We start from the raw sequence: 15659 nt of genomic DNA, 5'->3' as shown, positions 1-15659 counted from the left end.
ACTCAAAGAGAGCTCCTGCCAGCATGGCACATCAAGGAAGATGGGTCTAAGTCCCAAGAGACAAAGAGGTAGCCTGGGCAGGTCACCTCACCTCTGACTCAACTTGGTTCATGCTTCCCTGCCTGCAGGAAAAGCTTTGCCATGGGAAGCATTGTGCAGGATGTCTGTGGAGAACCTGGTGCAGCTGGTGGCCAAACAGCAGAAAGTTTCTTTAGTAAGTGACAGTTACCTCCCTTAGGCAAGTGCACAGACATGCTTGCCCTGTGTGAGATGAAGTCAAGATACATACTCTTACAAGTGACTTCAGCCCAAGTCACCTCAGAGCATTCCAGCCCTAGCACTAACTGAAAACACTGAGGAAATAACATCATGCTGATTTGCTTTTGGCACTGCCACAAGTGATTCAAGCCAGGAATCTCCAAAGTTTACCTACTTTTTAGGTCTATCAACTCCAAACAGGCTTGGAAGAGAAAAACCAAGAATGTGTACATGTCTCTATCATGACACCAAACATCTTCCAACACTCCTTCCTGCACATACATGGTCCACCTAGACCTCCGGGGAATATCATGAAGCTGAACACTGGCAGAAAGCTTGCTGAGATAATGTCTTGCTAAGAACATGGACCTTTGTGGGCGTGTTAAACACAGAAGAAAATAAAAATACCTTGTTTCCCTCCAGGCAGGACCACTCTTTTAAGCATGGGTGTTGCGACAGAAAAGACTGACATAACCTCTGGCAGGTTCTTGAGCTGTGGCATCATTCTCACACACAGACCTGTCCATGCACTGTCAGGAAACAGGCATCCTCCCAGACCAGCATTTTAACAATACAGACAACAAATGCAACCCTAGTGACACAACAGAGCCCAGACTTGAGCAAGTGAGTACTCCATAGTGGGGGACTGCTGTCCTTGGTGAACAGAGAACTTGTACCACCTGCAGGTTAATGGAGAATGGACCTTCCTAGCAACAAAATCATCTCTGAAACAGACTGGTATAAGGAAATGACTGTTTAAAAACTGCTCAAGGGAAGACGGAGAGATCTGAGATGAAAATCCAAAGAAGATTAAAAGCAAGCTTGGAGAAGAAATAAACCAGGTGCATTGCAGATAAAGCTGGACACCTTGGTAAGCAACAGAAGATGACACAGCTAAAAAAAAAAATCTCAGTAATTAAAAAGGTACCAAAAAGATAGCAGTGCTGTCAGAAGAGCTATTCCTCTTCCTGACTCCAGGTCAGTGAAGTTGCTGGGAAGCACTTTCAGGAATACACCATGTTCCACCTTGACAGGACAAATTACTCCATGAGTGGACTCTGAAGAGGTCAAAGAGCTGCCAGTCAGACTGTGGCAATTTGTACTGTAAGCAATGTGATGCACCCATGACACAGCGATTGAACAGACCCAGTGCTTGAACAGAGACATTCATAACTATCACTCAGGTTTCCTTCTCACCTTCACTTCCAGAGTGAGGAAGAACATTGAGGATACAACAGAGCAGAAACAGACAGAGCTGAGGTGTTCCCCTCCCAAGCACAATTACACACAGCTGACGAACTACCCACAGCACTGACACAGAAAAGCCTCAGCAGCAGATTGGACAAACTCCAGCAGCAGCAACTGAAAATATTCTTTATAGGATGAGGAACAAAGCTCAGAGCAATTAACTTCACTCAATAGTTACAAATGGAGTTGGGAATACTGGCTCTTCTCTCTGGAAACATCATGTCCACTACCAGTGGCACCTTCTAGCACAGCAGACAAGCTGCATCAAGCTTCAACCTCACATCCAAGAGCTATGTTGTCTAGTGAGCTATACCTGTGACTGTTTGTGCTGGATGGAAATCTGTTTTTGGGAGGTGCAGGAATGCTCAGTGTTCCCTGATCCGGTAGAAGATGGGCTGCCTTGCTGGGCCTGTAAAAGAAAGTTGTGTATTGTTACATGTCCCTTAGTATGACCACGAGTGCCCATGCAGATACATTCATCTCCACACTGGAGCTGCAGCCTGGCCTGCACCACACTTTCATGTTCAGGTTTAAGGATGCTTTAGAGATTCAGTTCAGAAAATCAGAGTCAGTTTCTTCCAAGAAGCCTGGCCAAACCTGATGAAGACAAAGCTTTTAAAAGCCTGATATAATTTATGGCAGCTGAGATCAAGCAAGGCCAAACCAAACACTTCTCACAAGACTATACTTCAATCTTGCTTTTCTGCATCTATCAGGTTATTCTCTCAGATGACATCACTTTGATCTATGTAAGATTTTGAGCTGTTAACTTAAAACTCACACTGTTTTATTAAACAAGCAAAGCCTGGGACCCAAAACGCTTCACAAGGAAGATGAACTTACCAGAAGGTGACAGACTGGGGTCAGCAAAAATGAGGCTGCACTTAGGCAGAAAAGCTTCAAATTCCCCATCCCTTAACTAGACACATGCCTTAGGATTCAAATCTTTTCAGAGCTGCTCACCGAGACAAAAGTAAAACAGAGGCCACCTCCCCTCTGTGCCAGCTGCTCATTCTCTAGCCGCTGCTTCGCCAGCATCACCGACATCAGCGTTGGCAGGGCAGAGTGCTCCTCCTGCGGCTCCTTGGCTGCGCTGCCGTCTACCCCATACAGCGGCTGCTCCACTCGCCGCTGCAACACAGTCAAAAAACAGACAATGAACTACGTTTTTTTTAATTTAAAAAAACCCGATTCTCTAACTCTGCCAAAACTGTTGCCAGTGAAGCAGCAGCTCAGGAATGAGCAAGCAGCATGGTGAGGATCTGATAACTCAAACAGGACTCCTGCAGTGATTGTTCCTTGTTGACGGCAACAAGGAAATAAAGTCAACAACTGAATAAGACCCTAACAAATGAACATACAGGACACAATTCCTTGTCAGTTAACATATCCTCTTCCTTTGTGAATACATATGCTTCAGAGTCAGTGGGGCAAAATAGACTGCAGGTCCAAAAATCTACACTGAAATTTTGGTCAATGCGTTCACAATTGTATTTTTTTATGTTTCTTAAGGACTCATTTTCAAATAGCCAATTTCATGACACATTGCTATTCTGGTAAAGTAAACTGAGTCAGAAATGCTCAGTGGCAGCAACCTAACCATATCTAGTACCCAGACATCAGGGTAATCTCACTTCTGTCATTACAGCTGGGGCTCATCTCCTGCAAGGTAAGTGAAGTACTAATTCATTCCCAAAATCCTTTAAAGGTCTATTACATCTCTTAAGGACCAGCTCCTTTCTCCTGCAGTAGATTAGTTTTCCAACTGTGGTGGAGGAACTGGGTTTAACAACAAGAATCATCTGAATTGCACTGGTTATAGCACACAGCATTTCAGTGCCCTGGCTTCCAAAGCCACATCATGACTGCTAAAACTTGGCAATCTGGGTAATAATCATCCAAGTTCCTTCCAAGCTGTAACTCTAGGACAGGCAAACACCTCTGAAAATGCAAACCATCAGGTCAGGCTTCAGTTTTTCTTAAAAATCTAAACCGCAACCTGCTCTCTGGTTAACATTACCAATATCAAGAGTGTGCTTCCCTCCCCAAAACAATGCTTGTGCCTGAGAGCGGCCTTACAAGAGTCTCAAGACCTTCAGATCTTTCTAATCAAGTGAGAAGCAAGGCAATCCAAATCAGCCAAGAGATTTGAAGAGAAGTAGTAACATCCTGAGGCCATTACAATTCCTCTGCAATTTCTGATTGCAGAAATTTTCCAGTACAGTACAGATTAACTCCAGTCTGGAGGAGGTTTGTATCACGTGAAAGACATTTTAACACTCTGCTTCCTTCCAAGATAACACTGACACCTGTAAAGGGTAAGACACTCAGCGTCCTCCGATTTTCACTCATCCCCCCATTTTTTTAGGGGATTAGATCAAACCATTGACATTAAGTTTGTAAGAAGACAGATCTTGTAAAGGCCCAGAATAGTTTGTTATGAATGAACAAACATCACAGGTTTAGCTGCAAGAGTAAAGAATGGAAGATAAGTACCTGTGTAAGGAGAGACACAAACTGGCCTGGCTGAAACTAACTACAACATCAATATTCACCAGAAATACTCTGTTCAGCTTTTACCTACTCAACACATACAAGCGTAGAAGAAGAAAACCAAAGGAAGAGTCCACTTGTCCCATTATGGGTTATCTAACCTGCTGGAATAAAGAATTGTCCCTAATCCCTCACACATCTGCAACATTCAGAGATGCTATTTCTTCATTAACTACTGTTTAAAGAGATGTATTAGTGAACTGATAGCTGACAGGAAGAAAGTCCAATCAATTAATAAGATGTATTTTAATTTTTTAGAAACATTAAAAAGGATCTAGAAGCACATGTGAAGCTCTCCCTTCAAGCAGTATTACAAAGCTTCTGAAATCTAGCAACACATGGAATTCTGAGCAGTGTTCAATGTTGGAGTTCAGTTCAGTACATTCAGGACCTGTGCAAAGGTCTCTGCAGAATAAGTAATCACTAAAGACTTCACATTTGGCTTTGAGAATACGAACCTTTCCAAGAATGTCTCCAGACTTCTGTGACACTCAACAAATGCTGAAAATTTCTGAAGAGGGACCCAGCCAATGGTCAAAACTAAAGCTCAGGCAACAGAGCCTCTGAATACTGCTTTGCTAGTTGCAACATTTTTTTTTTAGCTGCTCTGTCCTAAAATGGTTTAAAAACACTGGTTACTTCTTCATAATCAGACCTTGCAGAAATGCTGCAAGTAAAGTGGAATTACATGCTAGCACCAGCAGTGTATATACACACATTTCTCTGCAAGCTTTTGCTCATGTCCCTTGCAAGTCATGTGCACACAAACAGAAGTAAAATGCCTTCCCAAAATAATTGTGGTGGGCATATTGTTCAAGATACCCAAGGGGCCCAATGAAGATCAGAATATCTCTGACTAGTGCTGCACAAACACACAACATACTCCCAACTTCATTCCTCTGTAATCACTTAGCATGTTAGAAACATTCATCCTGTACAATTTATGCTCAGATATTCATATCAGCTACGGATGGACTAGCTACTGTCCCAGGCTTTGGTCTCAGAAGCCAGTTTCAGATTTAAAATGGAGAACAAGCCAAATCACTCACGAAGAGACACTTCCCTTGTCCAGAACCTTGTATTACCTGTCTGAAGCATGGCCACTGAGTTAACTGATGCCGGGCCCCCAGCTGTGTCCCCAAGAACACTCACCGGCAAGGGGTTGGACAGGGAATGCTGCGGCGAGGATCTGGCGACAGGTGGCACGCTTCTACCGGGACTGGTTCCTGGGCCACTGCCCCCAGCAAACTGGGCACATAAACAGATTTGATTGTCAGGAATTCCACAGAATACTACGTTAAACCAAATTTAACATAGATGGAAGAAACACGTTTAACTTAAAAATGAAGCCTTATAGGCTCCAGGGAATAATTTACATAAAATGAACATAAATTAGGAGGAAAACCTTAACAGTTCACAGAGTTATCAAAATAACAGAAGTAACTAAGACGAACACTTGTATTTGCACCAAGTACATTTTTCTTTGTAATATAAAGATATAAACCTGCATGCTTGGCCATAGATCAGTTGTTTACTCTCTGGAATTAGGAAGCCCATTTCCTGTGAGGAGATGTGTCTGATGTGCACCACAGGAGTGGTAGAGAATGTTCATCTCCACTGAAGCACCTGCACCAATCACTGTTAAGAGGCAGGACAGGTAAGGAACTGGAGAACTGCTCCAGTTCGTACAGAAACCCCACAGTGTACCATTCATAAAAATCAGGAAAGAAGTAAGGACTAGTAAGCATTTAATTTCTGACTCCGAGTTGCTCCATAAAATGAAGAACAAACTTAAAGAGAAAAGCTACAGCTCTGCCTTGTGCAGACCTAGAAAAACTTCAGATATTATGCAGAGCAAAAAGAATACTGATTTTTAGAATGTCCATCACTGTTCTGGGGAGAGGTTTGGCCCCTATTGTGCCAGCCTCCCATAGGAAGTTTTTCTTAAGAGGGAACCATGTAAACAACTTCCCACTCCAACCAGCAGGATTGCGCAGGTGGGCTTTTTTGCAACACTGGGCCCTTATCAAAATTCTCTCAAAAATTAGAGGTATCTTCAGCTGAGATACAGGTTCCAATGGAAATCAACCTCAAACCTAAGTGAAAAAAATGTCCTATCAACTGTTCAACTAAATGTTACTTGAAAAATCAACTTCCTTATATCCTCTGCCTAATCAGATCTGAGCATATCAGGGTGACATCATCAATCCATGATCCCAATGATGGATCAGTAACACATCACATCACATCACAAACTTCTATCTACAGATTTTGTAAAATGTGAATTAAGGCAGATTTGTCAATGAAAAGATTCTTACCTCAAAATAATCACTAATTTTATGTCCTCTAGGAGTGCCTTTCCCTAAAAAGGAAAGCAAGGATTAAAATAAAAGTTGTATTTTTAAGAAGAGAAGTTACTGTGCCATTCGAAAAACCGCCTCCTACATTTTGACACTCCTCTTCCTGTTCAGTGCAACACCTATCACAACAAAGCTTCTGCACAACAAAAGCCCGCTCCACGTTTACAGACCTTGTGCTGTTTTTGGGAGGCTCTGCAGTTGACAAGTCAATTAACTCTCAATTCCAAACATGTCACATCCTATCAAACAGCATTTGCACTTGCTGAAGTACTTAGAAAACACTAAAGGTCTTGACTGTTGCATAGGTTCTCCAAAATTCCCTTCAAGATAAGGAGAGAGCAAAGGGTACTTTTACTCCTCCGCCTTCAGATAAATTACTGCATATTAGATCTCTCACAAGCATTCCTGTAAGAGTTTGAGAGATAATTAGCAGTGGCTTAATATCAGCTCATTAAAACCTAGTCCTTTTTTCTTACTATCATATTATCAAAGCAGTTCTGTCAACACAATTCTCATTACTTTCTTGTTGAAGAATGAAAGAAATCAAAATCTGCCCCTCTGCCCATTTGCTAAAAAATCTGAACTTGGATTGAACATGCCAGGTTTTCCACAGCACCCAGGACAACACTGTCTGCTTGGGCACAGCTTGTTCCTGATTTGTCATGTCGAGATCTTGCCCTAACAAGGCAGGCACATGCCTTGGAAAGCAAGGAAGAGAGTACAGACTGTATTTTGAAGTCTGGCTGCTGTAAATGTAGCGACACAGGACCAAAACAACACCTCAGAGCAGCATACGAAGCCTCTGGGCAGCCTGTCCCATAAAAATGCAAGTTTGTGCGAATAAGCCAAGTATTTTCCTATCAATAAGGATAACAAAGCTCCTAGAAGAGAATACACCATCATGGAGTAGTTTACAACAAGCTGCCTGACACACCCTTGAGAAGAGCCATTAGTTTCCTAGAACACTGCCTGTGCATATTGTGCCCGAGTTACCAAGCATGTGGCAATCCTGTGGCAGGGTCAGAGCATGGATTACCTTGACTGGTCTCATAGGCTTCTGCTTTCCTCTTCCTATTCCGCTGGTCATTCTGCTTTTTCTCGGGAGTCTGTTAAACAATACTTCAAAATTAACGTTACTGCAGTTATTCCAAGATTTAAAGAAAATGCCCAAACACAATAATCTATTCCATATCCCCAGTGGCCGTTTCATTTCTCTGGTGCATTTGTTTCTACTGCTGGTACAACTGCTCTCAAAGAGTTGCTGCCTTTTCCTACATGTGCTGCAGGAGGGAGAGAATGTGGTTAACAAGGAGGTAAATTTATTTTTTCTATTTCAGCTACTGCATGCCAGCCTCTACTATCCAGTGACCTCACCAGGTTAGCAGAGCAAGCTCAAAGATTTATAAAAACCTATGTAAATCCCTTCAAGGTGATCATAGTACTGGTACAAGGGGAATGATGATGCAAGGTTTAAGTACTAACATCCAGATCTGCAATCCAATCACAGTCTCTTGAGCCAATTCACTTTGCCTGCAGAGTGCCTTCTCAAAGCCCACTGCAGATGGCTACAAGAACTATCCCAGGAGAGCAGCCAGGACAAAGCTGTTACAGATACTTCACCTACACTTGTGCTTGCTCCTCACCTGCTCATTAAAGTCAAGGGTCAGCTGCATGTGCCACTTCTGTGAGTACCCAGAGACCTAATGGGCAGTTGATTAGTGGATTTACACACAATCAATTTATTTATGCACAGGCACAACATAGAGTATCGTGGACAGGCCTGAGGGCTCCAGAAGCGTTGTGCCTATCTGTCTGTACAAGGCTCACAAGCGTAAACATGTGAGAATGGAGGAGATCCTGGTACGGTGCCTTCCGCATCACCAGGGTCACAGCTGTGGCCAAACCTGCCAAAGACATTGGGAAGCACTACTGGAAGCAGCTCACTGAGACTGCTGGAAAAAGATGTCTTGTCATTCCCATTACCATCATCATTTAAAAAAAATCTCTTATCCCAAATCACCCCAAATAATTCCCAAGCTCTGTGTTCTCCAATCACTGCAGCTACCACTGAACTACAGCCTGGGGGGAGGGAGAAAACCACTGTGCAAAACACAGCTCTGTGGGAGGAAAAGCCATAGCCAGAGACTCTGTGGTAAACCTAAGTTTCATGTTCTTTGGACACCCAAATCTCAAGTACCCTCTTTAAAGATCTCTATGAAAAGACTTACACATACTAAGCACAGAAATCAATCTCCCTCCTTTAGCTGGATAAAAAGGATAAAATTGAATCTAAACCTGGCTGTCATTTAGATGTCCAGTGGAGGCTGGACATCTATAGCTCCATGTTACCAGCTGGGCACTCACAGAGTGTTGTTTTTGTAAGAGGATGGAGGGGGATGTTAAGACGAAGGTGGTTATTGTGTCTGCAAGGTACTTTTTCAGAATGAGGGGACTGAAAACTCCAAAGCCACCTAGAGACTTGCTGCTCCAGCCCCTCTAAGTGTAAAAGTCAGTGACACTGCCTCCTCAGTGTGTACGGAAGAACAGCTCCTGAACAGCGTTGGTGTGAGTGTAACACCACAGGCTCCATTACAGCCTCCACGGAGCTGTGAGATTATTAATGAGATTCAGTTTAAGTTGTTTTTCCATTCAAGTACTTACATAACAAAAATGACACGCAACATTATCTGCTACAAGACTGAAAAAGCAAGGAATGCGAAATTTGAGTACATCAGCTTGGCCAAATTTATATCTCTCCACAAAAGTTAATGAAAAAAATAGGAGAATGAATACTCAGATTTTCACTATTAACTACACTTACTTTATGAAGTTAAAGATACTGCATTCTCAAAACTCCCTCATACCAGTACTGCCAAATAACAGAGGGAAATATGATCCAAAACTTACCTGGTAGCTATGGGGGAAATTTGTAAGAAATGCATTAAAAATGTACTTAAATTTGAGATTTTGATTTATTAACATAGAATTTTAGACTAAGAATCCATCTACAATTAATTTTGCTGCTTTAATGAGCATTTTGAAATAGTTAATCCTAGAGAAGTGAGAGTAACCAGGGACATAGCATCAATTTTCACCTTCCCACACTTCCACAGAGCAACCCACAAAATGCTCTGCCTTGTATAGGCTTAGGCAAACTCACATATTTGACAGATTTGGCAAACTTTTCAATTAATGCTTTCTGGCTTTTTATGTGTATCCAAAAATGTACTCCGGTGAACTGAAAACAGTTTCCCAAGCTGAGCTTTATGAACGCTGTATTTGGGATTGGGTAAAACCTGCCTGGAATGGTGGGAAGCTTCAAGGAGGAGCTTCACAGAAAGGTCAAAAGCCTGCAGGGTCAAGCTAAATGCTTCCCTGGTCCCTTTCACTCTCCAAACTAAGAGGACTGTCACTGACTCTCATACAATTTCTTCCATGCTTTGAGACTGATCATGTTCACCCTTAACCCGACTGTCCGGAGCAGTTGTGCCTGCTTACCTCCAATTCTTTATCACTTAGAGAGCCCACGCTGCACAAGCTCTGGTTGGAAGACTCGCTATTTAATGGACCCTAGTGAAAAGCAAGCAAAGACTGTTAGAAACAACTTCCCTGCAAGGCAGACCCATCCTAACAAACAGTCTCTGGGCTAACTATGGTTACAGCAGCACCATGGGTCAAACTCCCAGACTCGGGATGGGACACTAAGAGGCTTCAGAAACCATTTACAGCAGGACAGCTCGATTGTTTAACAATTTTTTCTCAGGATAATGAACCAACCTTCAGAATATTTCTGCATCAATTCATATCCTATCTGGTCTATTTACCCACATCCATGAAACAGCCAAGGTGGTATTTATAGAAGCCTAAGGCTTGAGGAAGAAAACCTGATTTGTTGAGTAGCAGGCGTTCCAAGCTCAGCTCTCCAGGCAAGCATCTGCTTGATCCCGAGCTAAGCATTCAGATGCATCTTTATCTGGCAAGCCCACTATTACTGTTACCAGATGCTGGCTGTACCACTGATTTAAATGTGTCATTTTATGCCTTTTTTTTAACACTAGGAAAGTGAACAAGTGAAACTTGTGTTAACGACAGTACAAACACAGTACAACTGGTGCCCATAATACAATCTTTTCCACTTGGCTATTTTATGGACTCATGTGTGACCTGCTCACAGAGCAGCTGCTCCCACCAAAGGCCAAAGCAGAAACTCAAGAGGTCGGAATAGATTTATTAAAATTGTAACCAGGTACCTCAAGAGCCTGCTGCATCTTTGCAGGCTCTGCTGGATACACATCTGCATTTTTACATATCCAAGTACTTTGAAATTATTTAAGATCTCTAATAAAACTGGTTTTAAAAGGAAAAAGTGAATCATGCAAAGTCACTGTGTTTTATCCTGACACAAAGTATCCTCCTACAGATCTAACTTAAGAAATGAAGACAAATTTGACAAAGATGTAAAAACAAGATTCACAATTAATGATGGAATGTATTAACGGAAGAATGACATGATAAAGCCAGTTCTCCATTACTAACTTGTGAGCATCTTTTCCCGAAGGTGCATTCTATTTTAGCATTTTTAACTTTGCAGTAACCACTTCCCACCAATCAGTCTTTCCTCAAAGCAAAGCCACTTCTCATTATACACCTGAGCAGAAGACTCAGGTGGTAGAGTTGGGAGAGAAGGCTTAACAGCACAGAGGAACCCCACAGTAGGTAACTTCTGAACAGACTAGTTCTCCCTGCCCTATTTAAAGGACAAACACCACCATCAAATTGTGACATAACCTAGCTATTACTAACCCCAATTCCCAAGCAGGCATGTGCTGAAAGTAAAAGTTTACCTTCGGTGTTCACTCTGAGTGTTAAATATCAAATTTGTTTCTCCTAAAACGACATGCTCAATTGCTTCAACAACAACAACAAATAAACAACAACAAAAAAACCCCAAACAAACAAAACAACAACCAAAAAACCAAATCAAACACCTGAATAGCTCAAGAAGCTAAACATTTAGGATTCCCTTAAGAAAAAACTGCAGGTTTACATTCTTTAAGCCATACCATTATCCCTTCAAGGGATCACACGAATAGCTCAGGACCAGAAAAATGTTTCACCTCATCTCTTCCGCAGTAGTTTCTTTTAAGCAAAGCAACAAGCTCCTCATTACCCAACATGATGGCTCACAAATATTATAGGTACAACTCTTGGTTATTCCAAGAATTTACTCCTGGGCCAACAGGACTTAACAGAAGTGCCAACACTAACCTTAGCTACATCCACGTGAAGTTGCACTGCTAAAAAAATTGTAAAATTTTACAGCAAGTGGCATTAGAAAGTGAAATCTTTTCACCCATGAAAAAAACTTGTTTATAAATTGCACAAATGCTGCCCTCCAAAATCTTTCCATTCTCTCAGGAACTCCAACCCCAACAGCATATCTGAGGCACCAATCAACCTCCAGGTAAGAACTTTGTGATATACAGGAGCATTTCTCCAAAAGGGCATTTGCTGGTCTCATACTGGGGTTCTGACATGATGAAGATGAAAATGAAAGTTATTTCCACATTTGCTTAAATCTCACTGCCTCCATTTTGCACATGAATTGCAAATGATGGGAGCAGCTGTTCCAAAAATGTCACATTTGAACTTTCCAGAAACATTATGATTGAAAGGAAGCCAGTGGCTTACCTAGGACAATTCTTCTGCAAGCCCCCTGTATTCTGCGATCACCTGGAGAATTAACTGTTAGGGCCACTTACAGCTAGAAATTATACTAACATTTTTTTCAGAAATACAAGTTTATCTTATCCAGTACAAGAAATCCACTCAGTTTGTACCTGAATGTGGTTCTGGGATGCAAGCAGCTGGAAAAATGCCTAATACAAAACCCACAGTTTTTCTTACTTCTAGTATTACAAGTACCTGTACTGACTACCCTGAGTGGGAAATTGTTTGCCCTACCAGTTGGAATCAAAACCATTTCCTGCATCAATAAAAGAGGAGTTTGATGCTGGTCAGATGCTTGAAAAAAAAAAACCCACCCTTTTTTTTTTTTTCATTATTTTAAACCTTCCTGTAGAACCCACACTGATGATGTGGTAAAATTCAACTCAGTGCAGTAGTAGAAGGGGTGAGAAGGAACCAACTTCTTCATTATGAAACTGGAACAGAAAAGCTTGTCATTGACTACAGGTATCCAGCAATTTCACTGTCACATGTATTGATCTGTGAACAAATACATAATGAATTATTTGTAGACATGTTTTGACCCACGCAATGGATCAAATGCATGACTTTCCCTTTCCCTTACTTTCATTTGAGAGGACCTTTCATTGACACTTTTCTTACTCTAAAGGATAAGACCTTTACAGACAAGAGCTGAACTTGTCAAAGTTGGCAAAAACTCTTGTTTTGAGGCATTTTGGCTATGGAAACTCAAATTGTTCACTAGAATGTGCTGTACTCAAAGCAACGAAGATGCAATATCTAGGGTGTTTCAGGAACATGATCTCGTGCTCAGCTGCACCTCTTCTCATGTACTGAGTCAAGAGAAAGGAAAATTTTCATGATTATCCAGATAACATGAGATTATGTGTGAAATTAAGCATCAACTGCTTATACCAATAAGTTTAGGCATGGATGTGAGAAACCACATATCCAAGTTTCTCCCCTCAGCTAACAGTCAGTAAGTGTGTGTAAAAAAAATCCTTCAAATTTGTATTTTATCGTTCCTGACTGTTTATATTTAACTCAGCAACTGACTTGGGATAAATGTTCAGTACTTAAGTTAGCATACCATTTTTAAGTGGACATGACACAAAAGGAATTAAAGGAATGAACGTGAATTTTGGAAAAGAAAAACCCGAAGTAACCAAAAAACATTAACATGAGTATATTGCCAGGGAAGTAGCTGTGGGGAATAATAAACGTGCAATAGTTTACACAAGAAGGGCTTATGAATTTTATTCTACAAGTTATCTGACTTTTCTAGCACAGACCACTTTGGGATAATACTGCACTTCTCTGCCCTTACTTCCACTCATCCACTGGGCCACTGTGCCCTGTTGAGGCAAGGGGTGATGAGGCTAAGCAAAAATTCAAAATACGTAGGTCATCTGAAACAAGCAAATAGTTCCTATAGTGTTTACCCAAATTACAAGCACAAGAACAGCACACACTTCCTCCTCCACAAGGAATTTCTCTCCAAGATAAGCTGGCATGCTTTTTTCCCTTGTGATTCACCTGTCAACTGCTGCTTCAAAGTCTGTGACCTACCTATGCACAATAAAGCCTCCATATTGAGAACTGGATGCAACAGCAGCAGGCACTCTGAAGACTCCTACTCAAGAGGCAAGAATTTAAAATCTGGCCACTCACAGGAGCTGGTTAGTCATTTCTCCCCTTTCCAGAGCCCCTGGAAAGCCCACAGTGAGGCTTCAATGGGTGAGATTTCAAAAGAAACAACTTATGTGGCTAATAGCTCCCACCAGATCATCTAGAACATTTCCACATCTAGGCATTTCCACAGCCTCCCCAAGTTCCCAGAAATGATCCATCACTCCACAAGTCAAGTTGGGCAGTCTCCATTTTGTGCTCTCCAATTCCTTGCACTGAAAGGGAGCTCTAGGAATTCCAGCTGCCTAGCCAAAGTCTCCAACATAGGCTTACAGCAACATGCACTGCGCAATTCTCTTCCTGTCCAGATGAAGGAGACACGGACATAGACACGCTTCATTACCTCAAGCCAGGATAACCCAAGTTCCTCTGAATTCTGTAGCAGATCAAGAGATTTCAGAGGCAAAGATTCAATCCTTAGTTCCACTAAAGGTTAGTGCTGACTCCACACAGGTTTACACCAAAGTGAAACTGATGAATGGTTTTTACATACATCTGGTCCAGTGCTACTGTGTCGGGTTTAATTAACATATTCTTATCTCATTTCAAGCATCACATAAGTATGAGAATTACAACCTCCTTCTTAATTGGACTTTTAGAAAAGCTCAATATTACTGCTGATAATGAAATCCCTGAATCACTCAGGTCTTTTTGCCACAAGAAGTTAATCTACTCTCAGATGTTCACAGGTAACCACCATTCTATCAGATGGGAAAGCAGATTTGCAGCAGGATTTGCTTGGCTTCCATTATGCTTTAAGAATTCTCTCTGGTTGGAAATATGGTATTTTTATTTTACTGATGGCAAACTGGACAGAAGGGTTATACGACTCAACCTAACCCTCAGCTCAGGAACAGAAACAGGACTGAGATCTGATAACTATTTCAGGGCTCTAGCAGCCAGACTACACATTTGAAGTAATGTTGCACACAGAAGCATCCAAACAATTTTTAAGTATCTGGCATAAAGTCCTAGCACATTCTGCGGGAGCTGCTAAATTCTATTCAAAGTTTTAAAACTCTCATTAACTGGTTCTTCTCATGGCCTATGACACCTGTTGGGGATCACCACTGTGCAGCATCACTTCCCTCCAAGGAGAACATGACTATCCTCAAACACAAATTCTCAACATGATAGCTTTGCTGCTAAAACTGTTGCTGAGTACATCACAGAACTGGAGTTACTGAAGTGATAAAGACTTCAAAAGTTAGAGAATAAGTAAAAACTAAACTAATACACGCAAATACTGTTCTTTATGAACAAATTTTTGGCAGCATATATTCTGCATCATTACCTCAAAGCAGGAGGAAAGGGAGCACTAGCTACCACTAAAACCATCATTTTTTCAATTCTGGCACAGACAGATCTACAACATTCCTACAGTCCAGCTACTCTCCCTAGAAGTACTTCAGCCATTTTAGTTTAACTATAAAAGCAGCACACAGAGCTTGGTTCAGAGATCTTTTGAAAACCAAACTTGTAGAAGATACATATGAGGACACACCCCAGTTAACCCTGAGATAGGACGTGTGCAAATACAGATTCACCCATCACAATTACTTATTCAAATTCCTCTCCAGGAAAAGTAGGTGGAAATGACACAAATCCCTTTAAGTTAACCCACCTGATATCTTAAATGCGGCACCCAAATAGGAGGAAGGGAGGTAGAAGATGGGAACAGACTAAATTAAGCAATATTATCTAAATATCTAGAGGGACAATTCACATTTTTTCTCCTGGGCCTCCTGACCCAAGGATGATGTCTAGTCAGGATAATGCCTCATGGGAATGCACTTAGGTTTTCCCAGTAAGTAAATATAAACAGGACCTAAATAAGCAGGA

General features: G+C 41.5%; 1 protein-coding gene across 10 annotated transcripts in view; it reads right to left on the bottom strand.

The window, feature by feature from the left end:
* The window catches only part of TLK2 (tousled like kinase 2), a 42679-nt gene that overhangs the window by 22210 nt on the left and 4810 nt on the right, over positions 1-15659 (bottom strand). For 9 of the 10 annotated variants that reach the window (XM_063404104.1, XM_063404109.1, XM_063404102.1 and 6 more), the window contains 6 exons: positions 9918-9989; positions 7456-7525; positions 6378-6421; positions 5212-5307; positions 2470-2637; positions 1820-1915 (listed from right to left, as the gene is read on the bottom strand). In XM_063404104.1, the coding sequence (XP_063260174.1) occupies positions 1820-1915; positions 2470-2637; positions 5212-5307; positions 6378-6421; positions 7456-7525; positions 9918-9989 (546 nt within the window). The remainder of the gene's footprint in view (positions 1-1819; positions 1916-2469; positions 2638-5211; positions 5308-6377; positions 6422-7455; positions 7526-9917; positions 9990-15659) is intronic. The other variant, XM_063404112.1, reaches the window with a different exon arrangement.

This window comes from Prinia subflava, chromosome 8 (assembly GCF_021018805.1).
Source record: "Prinia subflava isolate CZ2003 ecotype Zambia chromosome 8, Cam_Psub_1.2, whole genome shotgun sequence".
Classification (NCBI taxonomy): domain Eukaryota; kingdom Metazoa; phylum Chordata; class Aves; order Passeriformes; family Cisticolidae; genus Prinia; species Prinia subflava.
Note: the sequence above shows the minus strand (reverse complement) of the source record. Positions and strands in the feature narration are given on the sequence as shown.